This window comes from Magallana gigas, chromosome 6 (assembly GCF_963853765.1).
Source record: "Magallana gigas chromosome 6, xbMagGiga1.1, whole genome shotgun sequence".
In the NCBI taxonomy this organism is placed as follows: domain Eukaryota; kingdom Metazoa; phylum Mollusca; class Bivalvia; order Ostreida; family Ostreidae; genus Magallana; species Magallana gigas.
Window position 1 is genome coordinate 4,808,801 of NC_088858.1, and position 27,268 is coordinate 4,836,068.

The 27,268-nt window shown below is 35.5% G+C and overlaps 2 protein-coding genes across 2 annotated transcripts; one reads left to right on the plus strand and one right to left on the minus strand.

Annotated features, from left to right (window-relative positions):
- Positions 1–884: 884 nt before the first annotated feature.
- Positions 885–4,754, plus strand: LOC105337851 (protein fem-1 homolog A). The gene is made up of 2 exons (XM_011442760.4): positions 885–1,144; positions 2,795–4,754. Exons 1-2 carry the CDS (start codon positions 1,137–1,139, stop codon positions 4,716–4,718), a joined length of 1,932 nt encoding a protein of 643 aa, XP_011441062.3. The 5' UTR covers positions 885–1,136; the 3' UTR covers positions 4,719–4,754.
- Positions 4,755–5,511: 757 nt separating this feature from the next.
- Positions 5,512–27,092, minus strand: LOC105337852 (probable G-protein coupled receptor CG31760). Its single transcript, XM_011442761.4, has 12 exons — positions 26,527–27,092; positions 19,549–20,020; positions 18,899–19,069; positions 17,520–17,646; positions 16,854–17,189; positions 16,541–16,609; positions 16,097–16,206; positions 12,380–12,594; positions 12,148–12,286; positions 9,920–10,025; positions 7,579–7,719; positions 5,512–7,420 (listed from the first exon to the last, which is right to left on the minus strand). The coding sequence occupies exons 1-12, from the start codon at positions 26,591–26,593 to the stop codon at positions 7,301–7,303; spliced, it is 2,073 nt and encodes a 690-aa protein (XP_011441063.3). The 5' UTR covers positions 26,594–27,092; the 3' UTR covers positions 5,512–7,300.
- Between the last annotated feature and the right edge of the window lie 176 nt (positions 27,093–27,268).

Here is a 27,268-nt window from a genome sequence, read left to right on the forward strand (position 1 = left end):
ACTTGGTTAATTTTTCTTTAATTTTAACGAACCTCTCAAATGCTGTTTCAATATTTGTTTAAAAACATATCCAACTTGGTAGAAATATGAACCTCTTTGGGTGTTGAATTTCACAATATTCATCACACTGCTTTTTTTATTCAATTAAAAGTATGACAAGTCTAATCGTTTTTCTGGTTACATTAATCCTCCACAGACACGTACGTATTGGCTACAGTATCTCGCTGACAGTGGACGCTTTACAAGACTGTTAAGTGCTGCTAGTGTCTAATTACAACACCTACACCTCAACCACTCAGTACGAAGCGGTGGCGGAAATAAATACATGTACTAAAAAATAATGAAAGAAGAAGAAAACATGCAGATTGATCGATATAAACCAATATGGGGAGAACAGCGTTTACGCCACAAGGATTTGACTCAATCTGGCCACATAAAAAGGGGGTATACATGTTTATTACAATAAATAGTAATTGGAGAGTTCATTGATACTATATAACAAAACACCCCCCCCCCCGTTTTGTTGCCTAGATTAAATCAAATCCCTGTGGTTCACACGTATGTTTATGTTCAATGACTTGATTGAATTTAACTATATGTAGACAATTTTATAATTTATTTTGCAAGCATTTTCTTGATATGCTAAAGATCTTCTGCTAATGGCAATTGCTATATCGGTAATTGAACACCTCATTGAAACATATAGCATTACCCAGCCCTCTTACCGACGCTCTTCTGCAACCCTTAATTAATTAATGGATCTTGGATACATTGAATGATTTAGTAAACTATTTAAAACATATATCAACGTCTCCACAGTAATTGAATAAATCTTAGAATAAATCGTTATCGGTAATTTCACCTCACAATAACCATTGTGTTCCAGATTCAAAAGTTCTCAATTCTGAGATCGCTGTAGCTAGGTAACATGTAGATGGCCAAAAACCAGCCAGAATCGGTTTGTTTCTTATCGACATGCTATATAATCGCTGTTTACTGGTATTTGTACATGTACGGGACGTGCATACCCCTGCACATGTTTACCTTGCAGCAGATGCTGGCTCCCTGGCCGTTACCCATAGTAACACAGCATTCCTCTACTCTGTGTTTATGTCTTCCAAAGCAGACGTCGGTGAATGAACAAGTAAGTCGAGTGGCACAGTCTTTCAGTACAATCTAAGCTTAAATTCATAATCTAAACTTTACGAAACAATTTACAGAGAAGAAACCATTATATACATGTAATTTGCTAACAACGACTCAGCCGTTGGATTCGTGACATCTTGCATTCCGCAGGGAACATGCACATGTGCTTTCATGTATAGAGGAAAAACGGTTGAGTACTTTGTTGGCCGTTCAAAACATTTTACCGTTCACTTTAATGGTAAAAGTTGAGAAGGAAGTTCATGAGTCCAAAGAGTCATGTTGGCAGTTCATTTATTGACAGTCTCAAACTGCATACTAATGCATGTTTACATATTATAGCACCCATGAATGTAAACCCCATTGTTTTGTTTCGTTTTGGAGTTGAGGGGTTTTGGATGGAGGAATGATTCAGGACAGCATGCATGAATTAATTTCAATATTTATTTTATTATATGCTTATAAAAATGTTACGTGGTCTATCCAGCTAAAAGTAAAATTTATGATACTTTTTATACCCCCGCTCCGAAGGAGAAGGGGGTATACTGTTTTACCGTGTGTCTGTCCATCCTTCTCTCTCTTTGTCCATATCAAAACTTTCTGTCGCAGTTTTCTCAGCAACTATTCATTGCGGGTACTTGAAATTTTAACACATTCGTTGTTAAGGCAGGCCAAACGTTGGGACCAATTTTTCTACCAATCGGACGTCACCTTCCATTTAAATGAATACTTTGTTTATTTTTAACGAACATTTTCAAACCAATTTTTCGTCAAAAATTTCTCAGTAACGATTCATTGCAGATGCTTGAAATTTTAACACACTCGTTGTTTAGGCTTGTCATACGTTTGGAATATATAATTCGTACCTGTTTAGGTGAGTTAAAATCGACACCCCGAGAAAACCATTGTCAACCGACGCGAAGCGATGGTTTTCGAGGGGTATCGATGGTAATTGTTATTCTCCCAAACACGCACTATTTATTTTATTACACTGAATGTCACAATTTTAAAGAAAACTCAACTGCTTTTGTATAGGAATGACTTGAATTTTAAGGCAAAATGTACGCTCATCATTTACGCGCATGTAACAATTCGTTATTTACCCGTTGCCAAGTGTGTTGCTTACGCCGAGGGTAACAGAACGGATTATCAACTGCGTCTAAACCAATCAGATTTAAGTTTTAAACATGAGAGTATAATAAATATCTTTGTACCAATCGGATGTCAACTTCCTTTTAAATGACGACTTTCTTTATTTTTAGCCTTAATTTTTAATCAAATTTCGTCAAAGATTTCTCAGTAACGATTCATTGCAGATGCTTGAAATTTTAACACCCTCTTTGTTTAGGCATGCCATACGTTGGGATCTATTTTTGAACCAATCGGACGTCTACTTCCTATTAAATGTTGATTTTGCTTATTTTGTTAATCACATCAGAGCGAGTGTATTATATATACTAGTGAGCATTGGCTCACAGATTTCTTGTTTATATCTATACGTTTGATAAAACTTTTTTATCGAATGGTTTCGTCCCACATCATACTTTCGATTTTAGTAGAATACAAGAAACGAGATCATATTAACATGAACTAAAATATTTTGAATTAGATGGCTTTAAAAATGTTTAAACTGTGTTCTTTACTTTTACAGAATGGAGGACACCGTAGAACTTCAACACAGAATTCTTGCCCTTAAGGTTCAGGAATGCATAACAAACGAAAACAGAGAAATGATAACTAGTTTGTTAGAAAATATTTCTAAAGACTTGAGAAAAAGAATTGCGGACCAAGATGTCCAGGGGAAATCAGCCCTGTTTCTGGCTTGTGAGTTGGGACAAGACGATATAGTCCACTATCTAATCGAGGAATGCAATGCAGAGGTTGAAAAGGAGGGAGTAATTGATGACGTCACGTATAATGTACACGTGACCCCGCTGTGGATTGCTGCCGAGCGCGGATCCCTCAATATCGTCAGATGTTTGGTGGAGAATGGAGCAGACTGCAATGGTTTGTCACAAGGCGGACTTTCTCCACTGATGGCAGCTTGCCAAAGTGACAGTGACGACATCGTGTACTTCCTCTGTGAACATGGCGCAGACGTCAATTCGGTGTCGGCTGCTGGCGACACCTGTTTAAGGAAGGCCGCTGGCAACAGTGAACTTTGTAAATTTTTAATATCACAGGGATCCAACGTAAATCAAGGTGAAAATGGACAATATCCAATCCTCCATTTGGGAATTAAAAGCAGAAACCTGGAATCTGTGATAGAATTGGTTAGTGCTGGTGCGGACCCAAATGCTGTTGACTTTGAAGGAAACGACGCGTTGCAATTCGCTGCTATAGTTGGAGACGCAGATATTGTTCAGTACTTAATGGAGGCCTTGAAAGTCGGCGAGGAGAAAATTGCTAGAACTTACAAATTACTGGGTGCATGCGCTATCGCTAGGGATGATTATGACATAGGAATAGAGTTCTGGAAAAAGGCTTTGGCTTTAGGGAAACTTAATACGGTGGATGTTCGAGAAAATCCGCAACATCTTTTATACAAAGGTATTAAAGAACCCAATTCTCTGACTGATATAGAGTATCTGGAAAACAACACAAAACAACTGATTCTCACTAGCCTATATGTCCTAGAGGAGATGCTTGGCCGGTCTCATGGTGAAACAATCCACCGGATTCTGATGTATGGAACGGCGATGTCTTACGACGAGATTGGAGAGGAGTCAACCCGGGCCGTCATGTACGCCTTCGACCTGCTGAGGGAGAAACATCCGGGTCTTCACAGGATGACGGAGTACGCGCTGTCACAACTTGTCCGGTGTCTGTACGACATGTACAGGGATAACAGAGACGATGATGACGATGATGACGACGATGACATAACTACACCGACTCCCCTCACTTCTCTTCATCAGCTTCATCTAGAAATCTTGTCACGTGTCGTGGACTTTGTAATCAAAAGCCAGTCAGAGATAGAGAACACAGACGACAAAGAGAAACAGTCCATGTATTCTGTTTTATTACAACTTACACTGGACGTTATTTTCTATTTTTCGGGATCAGAGCTGGATGCAGAAATCGAAGAGAAATACGCTTTATATTTGGCTCGCCTAGTTCGTGCTAACTTACACGATGGACAACATCGCAGCCTGCTCCATCTAACGCTGTCGAGAAAGATCGACAGAAAAATTGTGTTCATGATGGCCGCCGGGTGGAGAAATTGGTACGTGTATCTGATGGAAATGTTACTCCAAGGTGTTAATGTTAACAGCCGAGACATCGAGGGAAACACCCCACTCCACTACACCGCCCCTCTTACGGCCTCAAACTGCATAAAGCGCGTGATAAAACTCTTACTTGACGCAGGTGGTCACGTGGATGCAGTAAACCATGGCGGGAAGTCAGCCATAGAGTGTTTGAGAGAAAATGGCTATACTGTATGTGAGATACGTTACACAACTCTCAAATGTTTAGCAGCTCGCGCCGTTGTTCTTTACAGATTGAGCCTCCCTCAAAACATTCCCGATCACGTTATGGATTTGTTGAAGATTCATGGTCTAACTGCTACTTAGTTTGTCTTCTCTAATAAAGCTATTTCAAACACAAAAGTCTGCCGCTTTTCTCAAAATTTATTGAAAAAAATGAAAAGATGTGTTAAAAGCATACATTGGACAATAAAAAAAAAATACAAAATCATGTGGGTGCATTCTTTAGAGAAATATACTGTACAGAATTAAGCAAGTTCATAACTTTGTTGATTCGTTGTAGTTAAATACATGTATTTGTAAGTTTATTTTAGAAGTACATTAAAACAAAATTGATTTTTAAAAATTCATTTGGCAAAGTGAAGGTGCATGGTGTCCAAAACTATACAATGTAACATTAGTATTGTCAATTTTTCAGACCTATACACTGGGTATATTTTTTAAACGTGCAGTTCAATATATATATTGAAATAGTTAATTGCTCAATACAAAATGAACAAAACAAAAAAGGTGGGTCAAAATGGCTGATTCATTAGTATTATGGACACAAACAAGAAATTTTTGTTTGATTTGCGATAAAGTGATTCATAAAGTTTCGAGTTACCGCTACTTTTTCTGAAATTCCAATCTTTCAATCTTCAGTATACATTTTAAAATGAAGATTCACATTATACCAAATTAGTTGTCATCATCTAAACATAATAACTAAAATTGAGTTGGAAAACGCGTTTGCGTTTTTAAATAACGTCCCCTCTGTTAGGGTATCATGGAACCGGATTTTCTGTTAATAAATCTAAATACCCCAGGCCTCAAGAAATTTTATTATTTCTTTTAAACCAACATTCCTGCCTCCGCCAAACTCAGTTATTATATTCTTAAGAAATAAAGTACGAGTTTTCGTGAATGTTGCAGAATAACCTCCGAGGTCGAGAAATGTTGTTTTGAAATATAAAAGCCGAGGCGTTAGCCGAGGCTTTTATATTTCAAACAACATTTCGAGACCGAGGAGGTTATCCTGCAACATTCACGATAACAAGAACTTTATTTCTATTCTACTAACAGCCCAGTATTTCTACGGATCGTTTCTCCTATAGAGAGACGATCTAGGTCATTTTGACGGCTGTTCCGTGTAACCCCAATGGTTTTGTTGGTAATGTTTACATGTGTATCGATCAAAGGAATCACATGCAGACGACAGAAATTTCTTTGGATTTTTAATACTCTTATCTTATTTATAAAATATCTTTGAATCATGTTCCTAATATTATAAAGGCAATTTAATACGATTATTACTACTACACGATATATATTTTATGTAAAAACATGCAGTGAAAAAATGCTAGGGAGGTGCTAGGAACAGCCGCATTGATCTCTTAAAAATAAACATTTGAGGCAATACACATCGTTTTGACTGGAACTAACACGTGAAACTGACATGGTTTTAAAACTTTTTACGGTTTGAAGTTGTACTTTCATAGTCAGTGCGAGACAAATAGGTATTTCTGATCTGATAATTTACTGATGACGTTCGTGGTATATTGGAGAATAATGTCCGCGGCATCTCTTTGATCTCGGCAATAACTGTAGTAGAATAGTAAATAATTCATATCCAGTCAGAAAGTTGTCAAAAATTTCGAAGATATTTTTAATTTTTAGTCTGGCAAACAATATTTGGCCGTCAATATCACTTTTTCAGTCGTTGCATGAATCGGGATTAAATAACAATAGAATTTACAAAACATTTATGAATTTTAAAAGAACTGTTTTCTAGTTCTGGTGATGATTGATATGTAAAAAAGAAATGGATATTATTATCCGGACTTTTTCTGTAAAACCGTAAAAGACAACGGTCTGCAAATATACACAGTGCATATTCTGCATTTTTGTGCGTTCTTGGGACGTGAAGTGAAAGACTGGTTCACCGAGATATACACAGGGCAACTAGCACAACACGGGGGGAGGAGGGGGTACAGAGGACAATGTTTTGACGAAAGATGTGGGGTTCTGGATACTATACCTTAGCAATGTCTGTCCCCATGGCAGTAAACACTTTGTATTCAGTTTTTTTAAATTGACACATTGCTTTGGGAAAACAGGCCCCTGTTCATTTTGAAATGTTATGAAAAACAAATCTGAACTATAAAAGGTATATTGAAGAATTGACGTTTTCCCCAAATATTTACGCGAATGGTCCAATATAACTGAACCGCAATAATAAGACTATCTTAATATATATAAGAATAAGTTCCTTGTCTTGATTTTGTTCCTGCTGCTTGTGTGAACAGATCACATGTAGCTGTGGACGATGATATGTCTCAGAGAGTGAACTTTGCAACCGGGATGTATTATCCTGGGGCACGCCCCCTTTTACTTACTTACTTAGAGGATACTGAACAAACTCTCTCTTGGACAGAAAACTAAGAATGGCGCGTTGGGTTCAACTTCCTTCATAGCCAGTGGAATGGTTTCAGAAATCTGCATGAGGTTGGCGAGGTCTAGATAAACTTTCAGAATAGCCAATTGAATTTGAGGACTTCCTTAAGGGCCACCTAGGCCCCAACATTCCCCTTCAATTTGAACTATTTTGATTCGTTCGTTTTGCTGACGTTCCCAACAGGACGGAAGTGATGGTGGTACAGATATTGGGTTGTCCTGGTCGCTGTCTGGCCTCACGTGCTTTTGATTGAGTCTATTGTCATGGTAGCCTCGTACTTGTTACTGGACGGAGCTTCGATTGGCCTCACTTTGGAACGCTTCCGAAAAGGAAGCCACGTTGCATTATTTGATATCTATAAGAAATTGTAAGATTATTCTTCAACATAAAGTGAAAAAAGCATACGATTTTGAACATCTATGTTAACCGTGATAACTTTTTATGTACAGCATTGTTCTTCTCTTTAAAATCGAAAAATACCACGTGTATACCATTACACGTGTTTGTTCTTACTATATCATTGTCCTCCCCAGTGGGCGTGGTCTGGACCCCCACGGAGCGGCATGGCCTCTTAATGTGTTGCGTCATCATTCCACTAATGGTGGGCAGACTATCCCGTCGCCGCACTTCTAACTTCATGTGAACGGCATAGAACTGGAAAAAAGAAAATACAACAGCTGAAACTGACCAAAACCGACACATTTCAAAATGAAAAATATTTGCTTGAAATTATCCAACATAAAGGTTGCGAAAAATGCTTGTATCAACTTTGTACAAGAATAAAAAGAGCAACCGCAATCTATTTGTTGTTCTGAAGAAAACTATTTGATTTGATATTATAATAGATCGAGTTTTTGCAGTACAATAACAATCCATTTACACACATATGAAAAAATGTTGTGTACATCAGAAAATTGCGTTTGCTGAATCAAATTCAAATAAATGCAATCCCACATTTCACTTATATATTTTACTTTTTTATTATTTTTACAAATAACATTTTTATAAATTGATCTCATTCAGTCACACGTTCTCTCTGATAAAGCTGCGTTAAAAAGACAATTCATTTGATGTAATTGTATACATTTCTGGAACAAAAGTGACAAATTCACATTTTCATTTGTGATCCTAATACATGTATAGATGTTGTTCATTTATTGTTGCAAGCATTTACTGAGTTTTGGTCCAGTTTTCGGAAAACTCATACATTGGTATTACAAAAAGGGAAATGCATTGGCTAGTCATACCGTAAAATGTTGATTTTTTAGTACATAAAATTTTAATGCAATTAAATGTATTCTAAACAAGCTTACTAACCGCTTTCCAGTACTATCAATACTTTGATTACTTTCACATCATACCTGTCGGCCGGTAATTAAAAAGGATTTGCTGCTGTTCCCAAAAGGAGGTTTATAGGTTTCTTATGAATTTTCCTTCCTTTTATGTCATTTATCAAAGAATCGCTGACTATCATTTTAAGACTTTTGTCTTTTAATCAAGGATGTTTCTTCAATTGCAGACTACAGTGGGGTTAACTTCTTCTTTTTTTAAGTATGTTTTCTATCGTGTGGAAAGTTCTAAGAATTATCTACCTTACTGCAGTGACACTTGTTAAATTAATGTCATATTGTTCATTTTGAATTTTCTGGACCCATTGTCTATTAAATGAGAAATCTACTTCTGATAAATTATCTCGTGTACCTGTTTGTATAAAGAACCCAAACAGTAGGACTATCAATTTTCTATTAATTGCAGACAAATTTAATAAGGGGGATGGTACCTTCTTGAGTTTGCAATGAGGTTTATTTTTTTTCTTCCGACATAGGTACACTTTTCCTCAATTAACTGATTGTGTTGATTTTCCCCGGGTGCATTTATCCCATACAAAAAACGTGCGTTTGGATACTAGTTCATTGCCAACACCTGTCATACACGATGTTTCTTACTTATTAATTACACAAAATCAAAATTACATGTATGACTATTATTTAAAATTTTAAAATATAAGTAAGGTTTTATAGATTTTAGGACCCTGGCTCCAACACCAAAGACCGAGAAGTTTATATTGAGAGCAATATATCCTTGTTTCACGTTCTGGTAAAGGTATTTTTATAGTCTATCATCGATGTAACTTTTAACACAACAATTTTACATTTTGTACCCAGCAGTATAGCGTTGTGTTTGTTGACTAGCAAGTGGGACGCCAGAATCAATGCTAGCATCATCTTCATCTTCGCTAGCCAAGAGTCCGAGTCGTATATTCTCAACTCGGTGAAAGAATCGGACCCTTGGCTAGCGAAGATGTTAATCTACTTCCGTTCCAAGTCGATCCGGAAGGGACGGGTCCTACTGATATAATACATCGTACACTGCATATGATGTTACAGATGGGCGGGGGCGGCGGGTGTTTTAATGGAACGTAAAACAAAGAACAAATAAATGAAAACTAATGAGGCCATTTTTCTTTCTTTCGTAGGCGTGTAAAACGAGTGTTACTATCTTTATCAAAATCAAATTAGCACAATGTAGCCGGATTCTTTTCCAAAATTCCAAAATTCTCTCATCTGTTTCCTCAAAAACGCCGCGTCATGACCTTGTTCTAATACTTCTTTAAAGGTCGAGGTCACACTGAATTACATTGGGGTGAAAGTTGTCCTTCTTGGATGAGATGTAAAACCCACATTACATAACCTCCCTATCGTTATATAACATACCTTTATTTTTTTTATATTTCTTTGTATTATCTACAGGAAATAATTAAATCTTGATTGAATTGCAATGCTGTGTAACTCTAACTACTGATTTAACGACATATTATCGACCGTAGCCTGGAACTCATTATCTTCAAGTTTACCTTAGGGGCCAGTATTAGAACCATCGTAATCGTCACCACAACTTGGCAGTTCAGAAAATACAGGATGTACATTAGGTCGGGTCCGGACGTCTCAGCGACAAATTGGCTGTAAAATATAAACACTGATTACCATCTCATCAACGGAAGCAAGTCGAAGAAAAGAAAACCCGAATCAAATCAAGATGAGGAGGTGGAAGAGAACGCAGAAAAGTGAAGCCCAAAATCAAACTTCGGAAAACAGATCGTATCAAAATTAGGTATTGAAGTCGTCGACTCATGTAATCAGCACGACCTATATAAAGGAACAATAAGATATTGATGAAGGTGGCATCAAAGGGGACACACAGAGGGACGATTGGGGTTAATTACAGAGAGGGATGTCAACTTCACTCAGGCATAACAGTCCTCTAATCAACAAACTGATAAGAAACTTGTGTAACTTTGGATCAGTTCAAATTAAAGTTTTATTAACTATCAACTTCCGATATATTGCAATAACAAAAAAAAATGATACGGAGCCTGTTTCAAATTTGAAACCTCAAACAATGGTAAACAGAGAAAAATGTACTGATGGTGCGATGAAAAAGCATTGATAATTACGATGTAAATTACAGTGTTTGATTTTTTTTCACGATTCTTTTTTCTAATCAAGGTTACCTGCGGAAATAATTTTTTGGGTAAACAATGGCAAATTAAAATTTCAAAGCGAAATAACAATAGATTCTACATGACAGTAACTCATCAGAGTAAGTCTGTTTTTAGATGTTTAAAATGAAATGCATACATTAAATCTGTTTTAGTGCATTAACGTTTAGTCAAAAAGATATCTGGGATGGCAGAGCTGTGATAACAGAGTCTGTTTCATGCTACCATTCCATTGTATACTTTTTTTATACATGAAAAGGAATAGAACTAATTCATGAAAGGTGTAATCAGCCGACTTATGAATTATTTCATTATTTCCATTTCGTTTCATTTCTCTGTGAAAGGCTGTCGCACCATGACGTAAAAACAAACGTATTCAGGTGCGTGAGCTCAGGACAAGCAAGCTGGCAAATGTAGAACGCGTTAGAATTAATCTGGTTACGAGCACGCTAACGCATGGCGTTGGGGTATAGTTTTTCCTGCGCAATGTTCTTTTTTGTGCTTTCATGAAATTTCGAACGCAAACAACGAAACACGTGAAACAGAATCAAGTATGTTACAATACATGTACGTCGGCAACCGAGGTGACATACCGTATATAGCGTAGGTATAACGTACGTCTAAAATTTGGCGACGTATGTATCTACACGGTGTGTAGAACGCATTGAAAGTTTTTTATCCAACCTTGGTCTAACGTATTCATCGGCGTCTACTAGGTCCCTAGTGCATTCAATGATGACTTCAGAAGTAATTCATTTAATGCTAAAATTTACATTCGCATATTGATGAAATCAATTGTTTTGTTAAATAAATCGGTATAAATTGCAGTTCACGGAGGGAGTAAATAAGTTACAGCAAGAACAGTTGTTTTATAAAAACCGGTTTAAACTAGTTATCACATTGGCTGTTGAGATGGGCCTTAAAAATATAATCCTCTTGAAATTTTGCTTTAAAGAATAGAATCAGAATAATTTTTGAATAACAGAAAAACAGGGTGTTTTAACAACATCTACGAAATGTATTCTAAAACTGATAACTTCAAAAGTATTAGAGATATCAATGTTTGGGAACGCCTTATATAAATTACATGTAAATTCATACGCAGTGATTAGGTTGTTGCATTTAGAGATCACCGGATATAATGGAAAAACACAGTAGAATGATAATATATGGTTTAAATGAAGCATGATACGATTCTACGTCATCAGTGCCAATGCAGAAACTGCGCTCCAACATGAACGGACGTAGATTAACATTGAACTTGGATTAAAGCACAGTTAAACACGCTGGAAATTTAATATGCTTTTTACGAACGTAACGATTATGCTCGATGAAAGTCAAATTACTTATGCATTATCTGTATTTCGTATGTTTGTTATAAGCGTTCGCATATGGTTGTCTTATTGTCTTTTAATTCAAAATGGTATTTTAAATGTTTTGTTTCACCTTCAGCTGGTAATATATATGATAATGATAAATGTTCCGATACATGTCTACCCCGAATTTTTATTTGAAAGGAGAATACCAAGTACGAAGAATTGATAAATGATTCTTATATCGTAAAATGTAAAATTAGTACCCACACAATGATTAAGATGAATGTACTCAGGATGATGGCGTTGTATATGGACCACGTGATATGTTTACTCTCGTTGAAAGAAGCTGGCGCCTTCCTCACCGTGAAACACAGGTATACCCCAAATAAAAGCATGAGCACCTCAACTGAAAAGGAAAATAAAATGTTCAATAAAAAGCGATCCCTAATTCATAGAAAAAAGTAGATTTCATTGACAGGAAAGTAATTCTTTTTCTTACTTCCATAAGCAGAATATGACCACCAGTTTTCTGTGCACATGGTGAACTTTAACCCGTCATTGGTTTCCCGCGTCTGCGTCGTGTTTCGATTGGCTGACGACCAAGCCACTAAATAGGCCACCGTGATGGCCATTATTGGAACAAATCGTCGAATCAGTGTCTTGTCTGGCAGCTGAATTCGTTTAATTTGACCCTGTCTGAATATCACAGATATCCTAAAAAGTAGAAATAAAACCAATGAAGAAGCCAGCCAGTGCCCGATTAAATATTCTGAATTTACCCCCAAAATGACGGTTGCTATGTTTGATATGCGTAGTAGTCTACATCCTGTGTTGCAAGTTCAGACAGCAACCACTTACGGCTATTTAGTACAAGCTATAGATCATCACGAAAATCGCCTTACTTGGTTTCTAAGGTCCTTATACCTAATTTTTTTTTACCGTTGATTAAACTCATTCTAAAGTACCTTAATATTAGTGTGCGTGTTTGGAGCCAGTGTTTTGAATATTAATTGATATAATATTGATTGTAAAACAAAGTAAATTAATTATCTAGCATCCACGTGGTACACTCAATGGAGCAGTTTTTCCGAAGATTAATCGCTATGTAAACAGTTGGGTACAGGTCTCGTCCTATAGAAAGGTCCTTGCTCCTACACCTGTGGACCTGGTACAAGCATCAAAGGAACATCATAGACAGAAATAATTTTGTTTAAATTTTCCCGAGTAATTCAATAGTGAGATGGAGAAGTACAATTGATAAAAGAACACTGAAGCATATTCCAAGTACATATGTATATTGATGAGAAAAAATGAGAGTTAAAGTGTGGTAATCATGGTGATTTTTTACAACAAAAAACTATATTTTTAATATTATGTACAAAAGTGACAAGCTAAAAACATTCTTCAGAAAGTTGCATAGGTTTGCATTAAGTTATTAAAAAAAAATCTGAATGATTAAAATCTTGAAATGAATAGAGTAAAAATTGACATATTGATTAATTTAATTTAAACAGTGTTTTTTTGGTTTAATAGAATAAACGAGTATTACATTCAATGTTTGATAACCATCATGCAAACACAAATTTTGAATTTTATGGACCCATTGGGGTTTTTTTGGCAATCGCATTCCATCACATTCCTGTCACCAAATTAGCAGCTTTCCAAAGCTTATATAGCGTCATTGTAGGCATGCTCTAAAACCTGGCCAGGTCTGGCCTGGCCTGGCCTCAAACTTGGCCTGGCCTCACCTTTGGCCTCAAAATTGGCCTGACCCTAAATTTTGGCCTGGCCCCAAATTTTTGCCTGGCCTCAAGTTTGGCCTCTACCAAATTTGTTGGCCTCAAATTTATTTTCATATTTTCTTTACATATTTGATGATTGTATTGATTTTTTATTGATTTATTTTCAATGCATTAAACAGACCAATTTTGAGGCCAAATATGAGACCATGCCAACTTTGAGGCCAGGCCAGGTTTGAGAGTATGCCGACAATGTACATCATACGCTAGCAACCACTGTATTAAAGCTAATTTCTGTAGATACGCACGCATGTATTCCAACCAATAAAGATAATTTTGGACAGACGTTTGATTCTTACAAACCGGAATAGGGCTGTATGTGGTCTATGTTAATTAATTTTTTATTAACTTTTGATCTGACATTTCTCTACGCTAATTTTTTTTTTAGAAAAAAACTCCACGTACACGTAAAGAACACCAGAAACTCTTCAGCTTTTTGGTGCAAAATGTCAAGTTTAGTCGTCTCGGCAACAAAAACAAATAAATTAGGATGCGCGTCACGTTCTTCGTGACACAATTCAGAATATTTAGAGTATTTTAGCCTTAGTCTAGTGTATATTGGTCATTTTTTGGTATTTAGAACCAGGTGTTAATGAATAGTCAAAACGATTTCTCTGTTGAAAAAAAATACAAATCTCCACTAGTCCAAGCGAACTCATTTCCATCTCGTCCGATTTTTTTTTAAAAACACCGCAATCACTATCAGGAATTAAAAAAAGTTATTATTTTCAGTTGTCATTGCTTAGATTTTCGGATTTTGATTACTTGGTTTGTTGATGTCACAAAACAGTCACATATATAATTTTTTGACAAGTTGCGCATTTCTTTGCTTTGCCAATCACGGTTGAAGATCGAAGACCAGAGATAATTATCGAATTATGTATTGTAGTAATAAAAATCCTAAACAAACCTTAGGTATTGGAGAGCCATAAAAAGAATTGCAGAAAGCAAAATGCAAGACACTATCTATTTGTACGACCCAAAACATTTTTAACGAGAATGTAATATTCGCACAAATACTAGTAACCGAAAAGCCTCTTGGGAAAAATTAAAAAGCTATTTATATTATTGAGTTTGAATTGAATTTCAATAAAATTGTACATTTTACGGTGTCTTTCTGCGACTTAACAGCACAATATAAATGTTGTGTATATGTCTTGACAACATTAAATGAACGTGCATGCAGAATCAAGTGATAAATCTATTTTGCTAAAACTATCCATTAAACAAATAATATAAATACATTTCAAATATGTAATAACTTTCAGGTTTTCGGGGGGTTTTTTCGGCTTATGACGGTAATAAACCAATTTACATTAACGGAAAGAATCTACAGTACATTTTATTTATCACTGATATTCTCTTGCTGTGATTTGGCAAAAAATAAGCTATTATTATTTTGAAAAAATGAGAAAAAAAAAAGATTTAATGCAATCAAAATATTTTTTGTACTCAAATTTCCTTCTTGTTTACCCCACTGTATTATGTGGGAATATTATTAAAAAGATTAGAGAAAGATTTGTATGAATCTTTCAAAAATAGAGTATAAAACATATTTTAAAAAGTAGAAATGTTCTGCTTATCAGTTGAAAATATTGAATTATATGATAATTCCCCATATTTAAGAAATGAAATGGAAAAGGACCGACTGATTGACAGTTTAAGAGCGAATATATCATACCAGTGTCACTAAATTTTGCACTTCTAAATGGCCGTGTTTTTCCGTATCCGTTAGAGTTCCGTATCCGGGTGCAAAATATACGCTACATTTTGCAGTCGCGCCGAAGACCTTTGAGTTTGAGATGTACCGAGCTCAGAAGTAGAGCAATGTACACGATACTCTCAGAGCGTAGGCAGCTCTCAGTCATTGTTCACACGTAGTTGTCTCCAACATAGATTGGTATTAACTATCGCGTACTAATTAAAAAAAAGATATTAACCCGGCCATTTGCAAACACACGCTAGTTCCGAATCTTTCTAAAGAATTTATTATTTCTTTATCTGTTTTATGATCTAAGTTGGAATAGAATACTTGTATTGTCGAAAAAATCATACAGTAATTAAATAGGGTACTTTTAAGGAAGCATTTGTTCTGTGTTAATACCTAATTGATATATCTTTTTTGCACTGTGTTCGCAATTCATTTAAACAATTTTTTTAGTTTATTGGAGTTTTTTTTTGGTCATGTTAATTTGAAAATATAAAACATAAAGCAAGAATTGATTACAAATCGAAATCTTTTTATATCAAACACTCCAGAAGAACTCAAACTATCCAGGAATCCAAGGTTAGCAACCCCGGACTTATCAAGTACTATAACATCCTTTGGCCACAGTGCCTCTTGGTTGAAATATAATAGATCACTTTAGCACCACTCGTGTGGAATTTGAAACATAAATGTATCAACATGTACCAACCTCCAAGTTTTAAGAAGGAGAGAACCGTAGAGTAAAACGAAGCCCAGATGATACGGCCATGGCATTACCATGCAAAGTCTGTCGTCTGCGTCAGGAAACATCACAAAGAGCTGAAATAGACAGTATATAATGATCAAAATCCAAAACAACTCTCTGATTCAGAGTAAATATATTAGTTACACAGTAAATTTCATTGTCAATACTGGGGTAGAGTTAAACGCTTTTTTTATTCCCTTGACCAAAAGTCAATAGTCATTGACGAGTTCAGAATAAAATATTTCAACTGATTACTCGATCCCACTGTCAGCATATAACCCTAATTGTGCCGTATCGAAAAATCTTGTGTTTTTCTTGGAATGAATCCATCAGATTATCGAAACACGAGCTGTAGCGTGATTCACAAACGAGGAACAAATGGGCATTGGCGGATTCTATCCATCTTACCTGAAGACACATCAATGCACTTCCGGCACACATTAACAGCAGGAAAATAGGACTTCCGCTTTTAATTATCTGAAATGGACATACAAAATGACAAATGGCTAGCTTTATTATACTCCTTGGTTACCAGTAACGATTGAATACATTCGTATTTATGTTTACTTATAATATTGTATTCCAGACATCAGGATAGGAAACTATCTCACTCTTTACAATGGCTGCCAGCAGAAATCCTTAGCCATTAAGAGACATTTCCTCATATGGATTTGTTTACGTGATCTTATATAACTAATTGAAAATCTGCTTGATACCGCACCTTGCTTTCTCTGAGATGGAATATCACAACAGATACGATGAAGATGACAACAATAGTGATGATGGTCAGTACGAGGACGACAGCCTTGATGTACAGGTTCCTGGTGAACAGGCATGGCGCAGCGGTCGTACACGTTACACAACCAGGTGCACACTGGTTGCATCTGTAGCGATTATATGACGTAATATACGTCAGATTATTACGCGTGATATATTCCTCGATTTCGCTACCATTGTAGTATTTGTTACTGGCATGAGTGTCAGGGAAGAAATATCCCGGGGCACATTCACAGAAGTAGGCCCCGCGGGTAAATCCTTTACCTGGTGTGAACACACACTGCAACAATGACGTCATCATTAGTTAAACTTGAATGATTATGACGGTACATGCAAAGTTTTTGAACAATTGCAACGATTTATGAATTATCAATATTATGTATCTGTACAAAGCTTCGTGCAAAGGTCTGAGATAATGTATTTTTACGCTCTGTTGTTTACTTATCAGTGACGTTACCTTTAATTACTGTTAGCTTAATAAAGCCCACCATGCTAATGAGTAAAATCATTGATTGTCTCTAGCTGTAGCAGCTAAAATATCATCGCCCTGATACTGCATCTTGTCACCTCTCCAACTTACTCAATGTGTATTGAAATCCTATGTACTTACGACTGTGGTGGGCTGGCAGCTGTGTGTCCCCCTGAATACGTCCAGGGCCCCTCCAGATGATCCAAGGTCAGGGTCACACTGATTGACATCGATGTTAGTAAGTTCTATATCGATAGTGGCCACGCCCCTACAATATCACCATTGTATCGATAATAAAAGTGGTTCAGCTTTTGCAACGTTAGAATGTATTCCTCGTTTGGGTTTTATAACATCTATTTTAATCATTTTTCTTTAGATTATCTTTGGTTTTTAATACGTTTTGAGAGCACATAAAAAGAATAATTACATATAAAAAAGGAAACTATTTTAAAGTAGCGAGTTAATGAAACTAGCATCTACAACATTCTCTTTCATCTCTGTAAAATAATGTTTCGTTCTCGAGACGTGCTTATGAGGGTTTGAGTGTGTTCGATTAGTTTGCTATCCATTAGATACTGTTCGGGTTTTTAAGGACTTGTTTGTTTCTCTTTTTCTTGATAATTTCGAATTTTAATTAATGGTTTTCACTCTTCGATTTGTCATCTGATCTAACAAAGTGAGTAATTTCTGATTATCGCACTTTTATATGCTATAGTTCTACCGTATACTCATAGTCAATGCTTCAAAAGTTTTACACGGCTTGCTGTAAATTTGCCAATTGTGTAAATCTATGTTTGCAAAAATAAATAAATGAACGAATAATATATAAAATTTCCCGTTCTCTGTTTTTATCATTCAAACTGAAGTTTTGAATAAAGAAAAGATATTAGATTGAAATAAATGGGAAAAACGGGTATTTTTTTTCTTTAACATTTCCCTCTGTGAAAAAATCTACAGTGGTCATGGTCCCGTCAAAGTGTCCAACCACCCCACCCCCACGACAAAGAAGAGCTCTGTTACATTTTGTTTCAATCTCTCTGATGTATAATTAAATCAATCATCTATCATGGTGCAGGTGATTTTTACTGAGACAAATCAATGAGGTAAAGTCAGTCATTTAGAAGATGATGGCATACATTAATTGTTTACAACATACCCCTAATTAATTACCAGTATTTTTTCCTGTTCTCTTTGGCTAGGGAAGGTCAAACATCAGTGAAAATTTACATGCACAAGTTAAAAAATGTTTTTCCGACCCACGGCACATTTGAATGGCGGGATATAACTTTATTGGTATGTGGATTCACCCAACTTACTAAGTGAAAGAGATCACCGGGTTTTAATTCATTTTGTAAATTAATGGGTTTTTTTCTGTTTTAGAAAACATGTCATAGAATTGTGAACTTTATTAACTTTAGAATCCAAGAATAAGAGTTAAATACTACCTATTAAATACAGAAATTGAATGCTAGTTTAACAGACTACTATACTAACTCGTATAACCTGGTTTTTAATAGTACCTAAATATCACAGACTTGTGGTCTGGACTTAGTCCGAAGAAAGGAGAGGAGTAAGTGACCATCCAAATGTCCCCTCCCCCACAGTCGTAGTAAGGGTTGGTCCAACGACCATCCTCCAGAAAAGCCACCGGCTGTGTGACGTCACTGGCCGGATCCAGAGAATTCCCTGTTCTTAAAACACAAAGTTAACGCTTACATCTCACGTCAGAGTACGGAGTGATTCTTTCTTTAAGGTTAATTAAATAACAATTATTAATGGTTACAAATGAATATTAAAATAAAGTTACAAAACAATCATAAATAAATAGTGATATTTTAAAATTTTTAGAATTAGTGCCAAAACACATTGATAAATTGATAAGAAATAATATTTGTTCATTAATTCACAAAAAAGACGCTGTCTGTTCTCCATGATTAATATTTACATTTTGTTAAAACAAATAAGGGTATATAAAAGGATATAAATAACGTTACTCCCGCCAAGTGTATATACATGTATAAGTTATATTGAACCTCGTGTACCATTCGGATATATGGTATGAGTGAATAAACCGAAATGAATTAAAAATCATAAACATTTATATATGATGTGATCTACAAACTAAAAACTCTACGATCCAACTACTTACAAAGTCATGAATTACAGTTACCTGAGCTGGATTTGGTCAGTGACGATGGACAGGTGGGTGTAGTTCTGGAAGCGGAGGGTGTGGTACCACTCCGTCTGGGGGTCGGTGTAGTTGTAACTCACGGACAAGTCTTTGGCGTGGACCGATACTGTGGACGAGTTATCGGTTTCTTTGTAGGCGTAGGGACACATCAGGGGGTAGGGCAGGGACGGGTCAGGCTCCAGGGCTATTGCTGACCCAAATATGACAGACTTTAAGTGGACGTTGTTTGTTACCAGGGAATACAACACTTGTTCGGAAAGTGTGGACACGTTGTTGTTGTTGTATGTGATCATTTTGGACAGGAAGTTGGCAGTTCGCACCGCGGCCAGGGCGTACGAGTTCCATGTCGTAGGGTCAAACTGGAGCTGTAGGGAGTTCCCCGTCCCCCCGTTACAGTCGTGTGTCTCCACGTAAGCCACGTATTCCAGGGCCTCCCGGGCAGTCATTTGTACTGGAGTACATAAAAAGATGAAATACGGATGAACAAGGCAGAATATATAGAAACAATTGTTCTGTCTTTGTTTTTTGTTGTTGTCCCTCTCGGAATCAAGACATACCAATGATGGAACATGCTTTAAATTCATATATACTTAATGGAAGGCCATTCATGTGCGAAGGATACATCGCTTGTATATTGTTTGTTGACAAAACTCATACTGTTCATTGGTTTGATGTATCCACATGTAATAATTTGTACAATACGTGTTTTAACAAATGGAAACAACCATTAGGGCACAAGACTGCTCTGGAACCAAAACGTTTTATTTTTAAAGTAATTGTTTACTTGATGATCTCCTTATTATAATTATATGTGCGTTAGAAAAATAAAACATATTCACATTTAATATTCTAATATTATAAAAGGGTGTATTTAACCTCAAATAACATCCTACTGGAAGTGTTTTGAAATTCATTGCATGTCTCTTGCAAATACATGTGCGTCTGCATTTATGTGAAACTTTTTGTACCTATCTTTTTATCATTGTCTGTAAACCGTAGGGTTTTGTGTTACAAACTCAATTAAATATAATAGCATAAAGTTCGGATGAAAACCCGCATTCAGGTGGAAAAATTATGGCATCTAGATATTGAAAACAAATAGTGGAAGAGAGATAAAATACAGGTATACACAGATTGATTATTTGGTTTTGGTCGGGTGACTCATAATGGTAGCAACAAAACTTTTAACTTCTAATTAAGGATAATAAAGTAAAAAGCTTAGAAATTTCTTCTAAAAGAATTTAGTTTCAATCAGGCCTCATTTGACAAGCACTGCCTGAAGTAGTCATTACACTATTCATTATACTGCAGACCCAAGGCAATGTGATTCGTGGCCTTGGATACAGTAGTCATTTAATGTCTAACTTATGGAAAATTTAATTAATCCGTTAGAATACTCTATAATTAGTAAATAGTGCAATGACAGTCCGAGACTGATTAAGGAAGGAGCAACATAACCAGGTATTATTATTTGCGCTTCTTTATTGTAAAGTGCATTCGACTGAAATGATATTTGTACTTTTACAGTTTTGATAAGTATAATCTCTTTGGTTAAAAACAAATGAAGAAGAGAGAGAAAGAGAGAGAGAGAGAGAGAGAGAGAGAGAGAGAGAGAGAGAGAGAGAGAGAGAGAGAGAGAGAGAGAGAGAGAGAGAGAGAGAGAGAGAGAGAGAGAGAGAGAGAGAGAGAGAGAGAGAGATTTCTGATTGCCTTCCTCTCACTGATTCGAATATCTAAGATCGCGAGCATTGGTCAAAGCTCTAAGAACACAAGCATTGGTTCAAACCTTTGAGAACATCTAGAGCATTGGTTCAAACATCTAAAAACACGTATAGCATAGATTTAAACCCCTAAAACACTAATAGCATAGATTCGAACCTCTAAAAACAATTACAGCTTAAGGTCGAGTATTGGTGAGAACATCGAATATATTTGAGATGATTTGTTCGAAGCTTTAATAATCCAAAGAGCATTAGTTTGAACATTTAGAGTACAAGAGTACATGTATTGGTTTGCACCTTTAAGAATACTAGAACATTGGTAAGACTCTTTTGGACCACCGAGAACATTGTTTTGATCTTCTGATTAAACCGAGAGCGTTAGTTGAAACCTTAGGGAACACGACATCATTGGTTCGGACAGTTATGAAGACTAACAGCATTGATTCGAATACCGGTACATGTACCTAGATTCCATCGCTTTTATCTGTCTGTTCAATGTACTAGGACTTGAGGAGATCTTTGTCTTCGTTCGTTTGCACTGTGATTTATCGCATCTTTCTGATATACATGTAAAAGGTGTTTTTTTTAAAATTCTCTACATAATGACAAAACATAAGATAAGCCTCTTTTCTTAAATTAATGACTAAAATGAAGAAAAAAAAAGAAGAATTTTGTGTTTCCACACAAGCTGTCATGTTTTTCTGTTGGTATCGACCAATCATACCCATATAAGTTTTGGTTATGGATTTTGCCGAGTTTGTTTAATATAGAAACCCTTTGATCCCATGTTCATAAAACTGTTTTCAGGTAGAGACTGCTTCAGCAACACCGCGGCGAGTGTCGGGTCATTCAGAACGATCGCTCAATTCGCCATCCAACAACAGAATAAATATAGACATGTAATTCAGGACGGATTATTGGTCGGATTGGGGGGATTCTGGTTAAATTACCTGTTGAATGAATGAGATACAAGCCCAGATCCGACATTTGGATGCTTTGTCATGTCTCCGATTATCCGGTCATTAGTACACGCGCTAACACAGTTAATGAATGTTCTCACCGGGTCCCCATGGGAGATCTTGTCCGTTATAATTCCCAGAATTATTATTTTTTACCTTAAATGTATCGATTATTTCGACTTAAGGATGTTGGATGCTCATCAAATTACCCATCATATCTTCCTTGGGATTTTAATCCAAATATTTTAAATTTAAAATTTGAGTACTTTCCAGTATCTTTATACCTTTGCTCTTTGTATCACGGAGATTAATAAAATCTTTGGCCACCAGCACCCAGCTTTCTGTAATGGTTCGGAATACCAAGAGAAATTTTAACCAGTTTCTTATAGTCAGAATAACCAAGCAATGCAGACATGTAGATATAGGTAGATATAGGAAATAATTATGATCAATTGATGCGATCATACACCTTTACAGAGCAGTTAGCTACCCACACCAACTCAACGGCAAGGAGTATAATACAAGTATTAAAGAATTCCCACATGTCCTAAATCTGTAAGACTGCCTGCCAGCATTTGTTTACTTTCTCGGTATAGCTCCGTCGTTACCTATACCTACGACACAGTAAATTGCTTCTTCGTATTACGTCTTCGAGAGGATCGTTTTAATTTAAATTCTTTTTTAAAACGCAAGTTCGTCATTTTGATGAAATATATCTGTAATCAGCTGAATAATCAAATTCACAGATTTTCTAACTTCCCTATTCTTTATTTTGATGCAGTTAGAATTAATGATGCTCTGAGCACAGGAAATGTTTGGTAAGGTTATGTAAATTCCAAACAATTCAAAACTCAGAAATACCATGTAAAGAAAAATAACACATTAGTTATAGAGGGTTTTTTTTTTATTTCATTTATAAGCCAACACTTTGCTAATTATGAATTTTTTTTGCAGTATGTTTTTTTATTGTTGGACTGGGTTAGCATTTAAAGAATTGATAGACGTAAATTATAGATATCATTTCACCATCGGGTTAAAATACACCAAACAAATATAGTATACAATGTATACTGGATTCTAAAAGTTTTTAATGTCTTATAAAGCATATACGAGTGACCAAATATTCATGCAAACGCTATATGGGAATAATATTTGAGAGTAAAATTTAGAATTATTTACTTACAGAGGCCTTTGAACTTAATTCATTTGTCAAAGATAAAAAAATCTTAAATGATTTTATATAATTCGATGAAAAGTTATACAGAAAATATCCAAAAGTATAAATGATTAAAATGCAACGATGTTGTTAAATTTTAAAATGCATTCTATTTAGTAGATGTTGACAAGAGCAATCAGATTACCGCACAAGCTACTTTAGAGTGAGGATTGAATAATAATTTGTTGGTAAATACTTAAAAAAATATAAAACCACATCCATATAAAATTGAATGTTGATAAATTATAAACAATCCTTTGACATCTAGATTCTCTCGGTGAGCGCCTCTCTGATTTTACATCGGCTAAGATCTTTTTAAGGCTATTCTCAAGTGGCGGAAAAGATGAACCAAATATGAAATACAAGGAAATTTTCTAAATCTTTCAAAATTATTTTAGGGTTTTCTCGCTCACTAATGGTTTATGGCTAACAAAATCCTATTTTCAAACTTCCAAGTGGATCTGGTGGATAATTATTAACCAACCCTCATAATAAAGAAATACCTTATGTTTATTGTTGATATAGAGTTTTGCCTCCCAAAATCGTGGAGGCCCAAGAATTTCTCCCAGTATACTGTTCCTGTGTTTGTACCATAGCTCGGCGTATTGCTATTGTTAATTCGTTCACTGTTGGTTAACTGTACATACCCCCACTTCTTTTTTAACTATCCCCACAATCTCAACCAATTTTGTTTAAACACATATTATTGAATAAAGTGTCAAAGAGGATTTTTAAAAAGAATACTAGTAACTACCATCATTAAATAAATCTAATTTCAACATTTCGAAACAGAAGCATTGTGCAACGATGGGTTTGTAAACATGAAATTGTATTTATGTTAAATTCTGTAGAGCAAATGACGAGCATGAAATAAAAATAAAACAGAACAGTGGAATCATTTCTGTGATTTTTTAAAAAATTTATTAGAGTAATTAATGTTTGTTAATTTTAGGTATATGAAGTCATTTTAGATCTACATGGAGTACAAAGTGCAATGTAAAGACCAACATTTGGCACTGCATTGTACACCGGGAAGTTCTCTTCCACTAACTATAATAAAATATAATTAATAATTATGGTAAACTATGATACAAGTACATATCGTTGATTATCTGTAGATACCCGATGGGCGTGGTCATAATGACACGAGGGAGCGTAGTCAAGTCCATCGGGCGTCTGCACATAACCATCACTATTATATGGGGTAACTACTATTCTTGTTTTATAACCTAATAGTTATCATAATGCGCCCTTTAGAATTAAAAATAGAGGTGGTAAAACAAGATGAAGCGGCCATCTGCAATGGTATTATTTACTATTTCAGGCACTGTTTCCTTTAAAGGGACTTAGACACGATTTGAGATCAAAAATTTATTTTCATTTTTTATGCATAAAATGGTTTACTGGTGCATTTTAAATGATTGACCAAAATATCGAATGTTAAAGTCAAGTTACAAGCGAGATACAGAGGTAAGAATTGATTGTAATGTAAACAAAGCTCGAGTCTTATGGTTGTTTACAAAAAAATGTAATGTAGAGAATTGCTATTTCTTAGACAAAATGACTTGTAAAAACAATTTAAACAAATTTAATATCTTCATGAATACTAATATCAGCAAAAGAAAGTTATATTTTATTGAAACTTACACCAATACAACACATATGTAAACATTGACAATAATCGAGCTTTGTTTACAAAACAAAGAATTATGAACCCTGTATCTTGCTTATAACTTGATATTTGACATTCAAATTTTGACATAGCATTATAAACTTCTATATTTATCATTATAAACATCGAAAATGGAAAAATCAAATTTTAAGTCAAATCGTGTCTAAGTCCCTTCAAAGTTTTGTTTTGTAGTTGTTTATATTGGGGGTGGGGGGTGGGGTGTTTTGTTTTGTTTTGCTCTATGATATGCATACATATGCATATATTCGTGTATTTTATGTTTCATCGTTGCAGTTTGAGAAGGGTGTAGTTTTATAGCCTTTTATAGGAGTCAGAGCTTGAAAAATTTAGTTACCTGGCGGGAACCTACAAGACTTACATTTACTTCGTTGATGTTCATCGAAAAATGATAACATGACATGTCAACGCCACTCAAAGCGAAACAATCTAAAACGTCATGTAATGGAAATAATGTTGATAATAACTATTGAGTTCTTAATTATTAAATGGGTCTTCACTCTTTTTAGATAATTTTTTTTCAATTTCAAGTCAACATTGATGACATTTGTACTTTTCATTCAAAGGGCAAATTGATTTGTTCCCTGACTGTTCCTATCCAAAAAACTACACCCACGGAGTTCTTGTACAATAATCCATAACACTTTAGAAAATACATGTATTCAATATGACGATAGTTAAATGCACCAGATTTGTTAAATGGATTTTTTTTTTAATTCCCTATTGTCTTTCGCCAAAAAGAATAATTACATTATATATGGAGTTTGAAATTGGAAACTAACCTACAAATCAATGAACGTGTAAAAACAAGAACCATAGCAGGCATGTGACAGAGTCACGCTAGCTAGCTTTAGTTATAGATATTCCTGGACAAACGTAACAGATTCAACAATTTACTCATTGTAACGAGGACCAGATTAATATTTTTCGGCCACACACCTCTTTTCCTACTTCTACAACCTTTCCGTTTTAACGCATCATTATAGTAAACCGAAAAGCTTCAATAACTGTTTGAGGAACTCAAAACCAAACTAGAGATTTCCCTTTTTTTTCATTTACCTTGAACTGCAGGTCGGCGAAATTACCTCTGAGACAATGTTATAGCAATCAGTTATTTCTGCTTACCCACCAAACATTACAACGGTGCATTACTCCTGTGGGTATTTGTAAAAGATGAACAATCTCAACAAAAACTCTTTTTAATCTCCGTGCTCGTATAAAAAGGATGTTTGCGCAATCATTATGTATGAAAATTTCATAGATAGCCTGCAAATACGCTCATTCCAAGTAACAGAAATATATCGGCATTCTTTTTCATTCGGGGATAATTCGAAATTAGAGTTATTAGTAACGGAATTCAAAATAAATTACCTGTGTGCACCGGAGGATACAATTCCATTATAATGAGAAGAAATTCAAGGTATCTAACTCGCGCCATCTCTGAGCGTCGTCTGTCGCATCTTCAGTTTCCCCAATCAACCATATCTACACGACCGTCACTCCCTTATTGATCCCGCTGCAATATGACAGGAGCTTGGTAATTGGTTCAAAAAAGAATTCACTAGGTTCCCACAATATGTTTCAGAGGTGTACTGCGAGAAATTAATTTTTGAACAAAGGTAAATCTATTGGCCATGATGACGAGTGCAGATATTCACGGGAACTCGGGAAGTGTGATAACATCCGCGCCAGAGATGGTATTGATATTGGATATTTCAATATGAATGCGCTTTACGACTTCAATTGTCCACCAACAGGTAAATCATAGGGGTGATGTAACCAGTCGAAACTGAACTTGTTTCAAATACTAAAGCTTTAACGTTGGATCCTTGCCGCTTCCCTTTCACTTCAATGTTTGTCTCTCGAGACTTTGTCCGTGTAACACAGATCACTACAAAAAGACATCATGCAAAAAGCATGTTATTTTCAGGTTTTTGAATGACTGGCTATGATGGTCTCCTCAGGGATTTTCTTGATTGTTCTTGTAGATGAAAATGAAAGCTTTGCATGTAAGGTATACCGTATGTTAATTACAGATAATGATTGCCCATAGAGTTGTTAAGTTAAAATCTCTCTCTCTCTCTCTTTTCTCTCTCTCTTTTCTCTCTCTCTC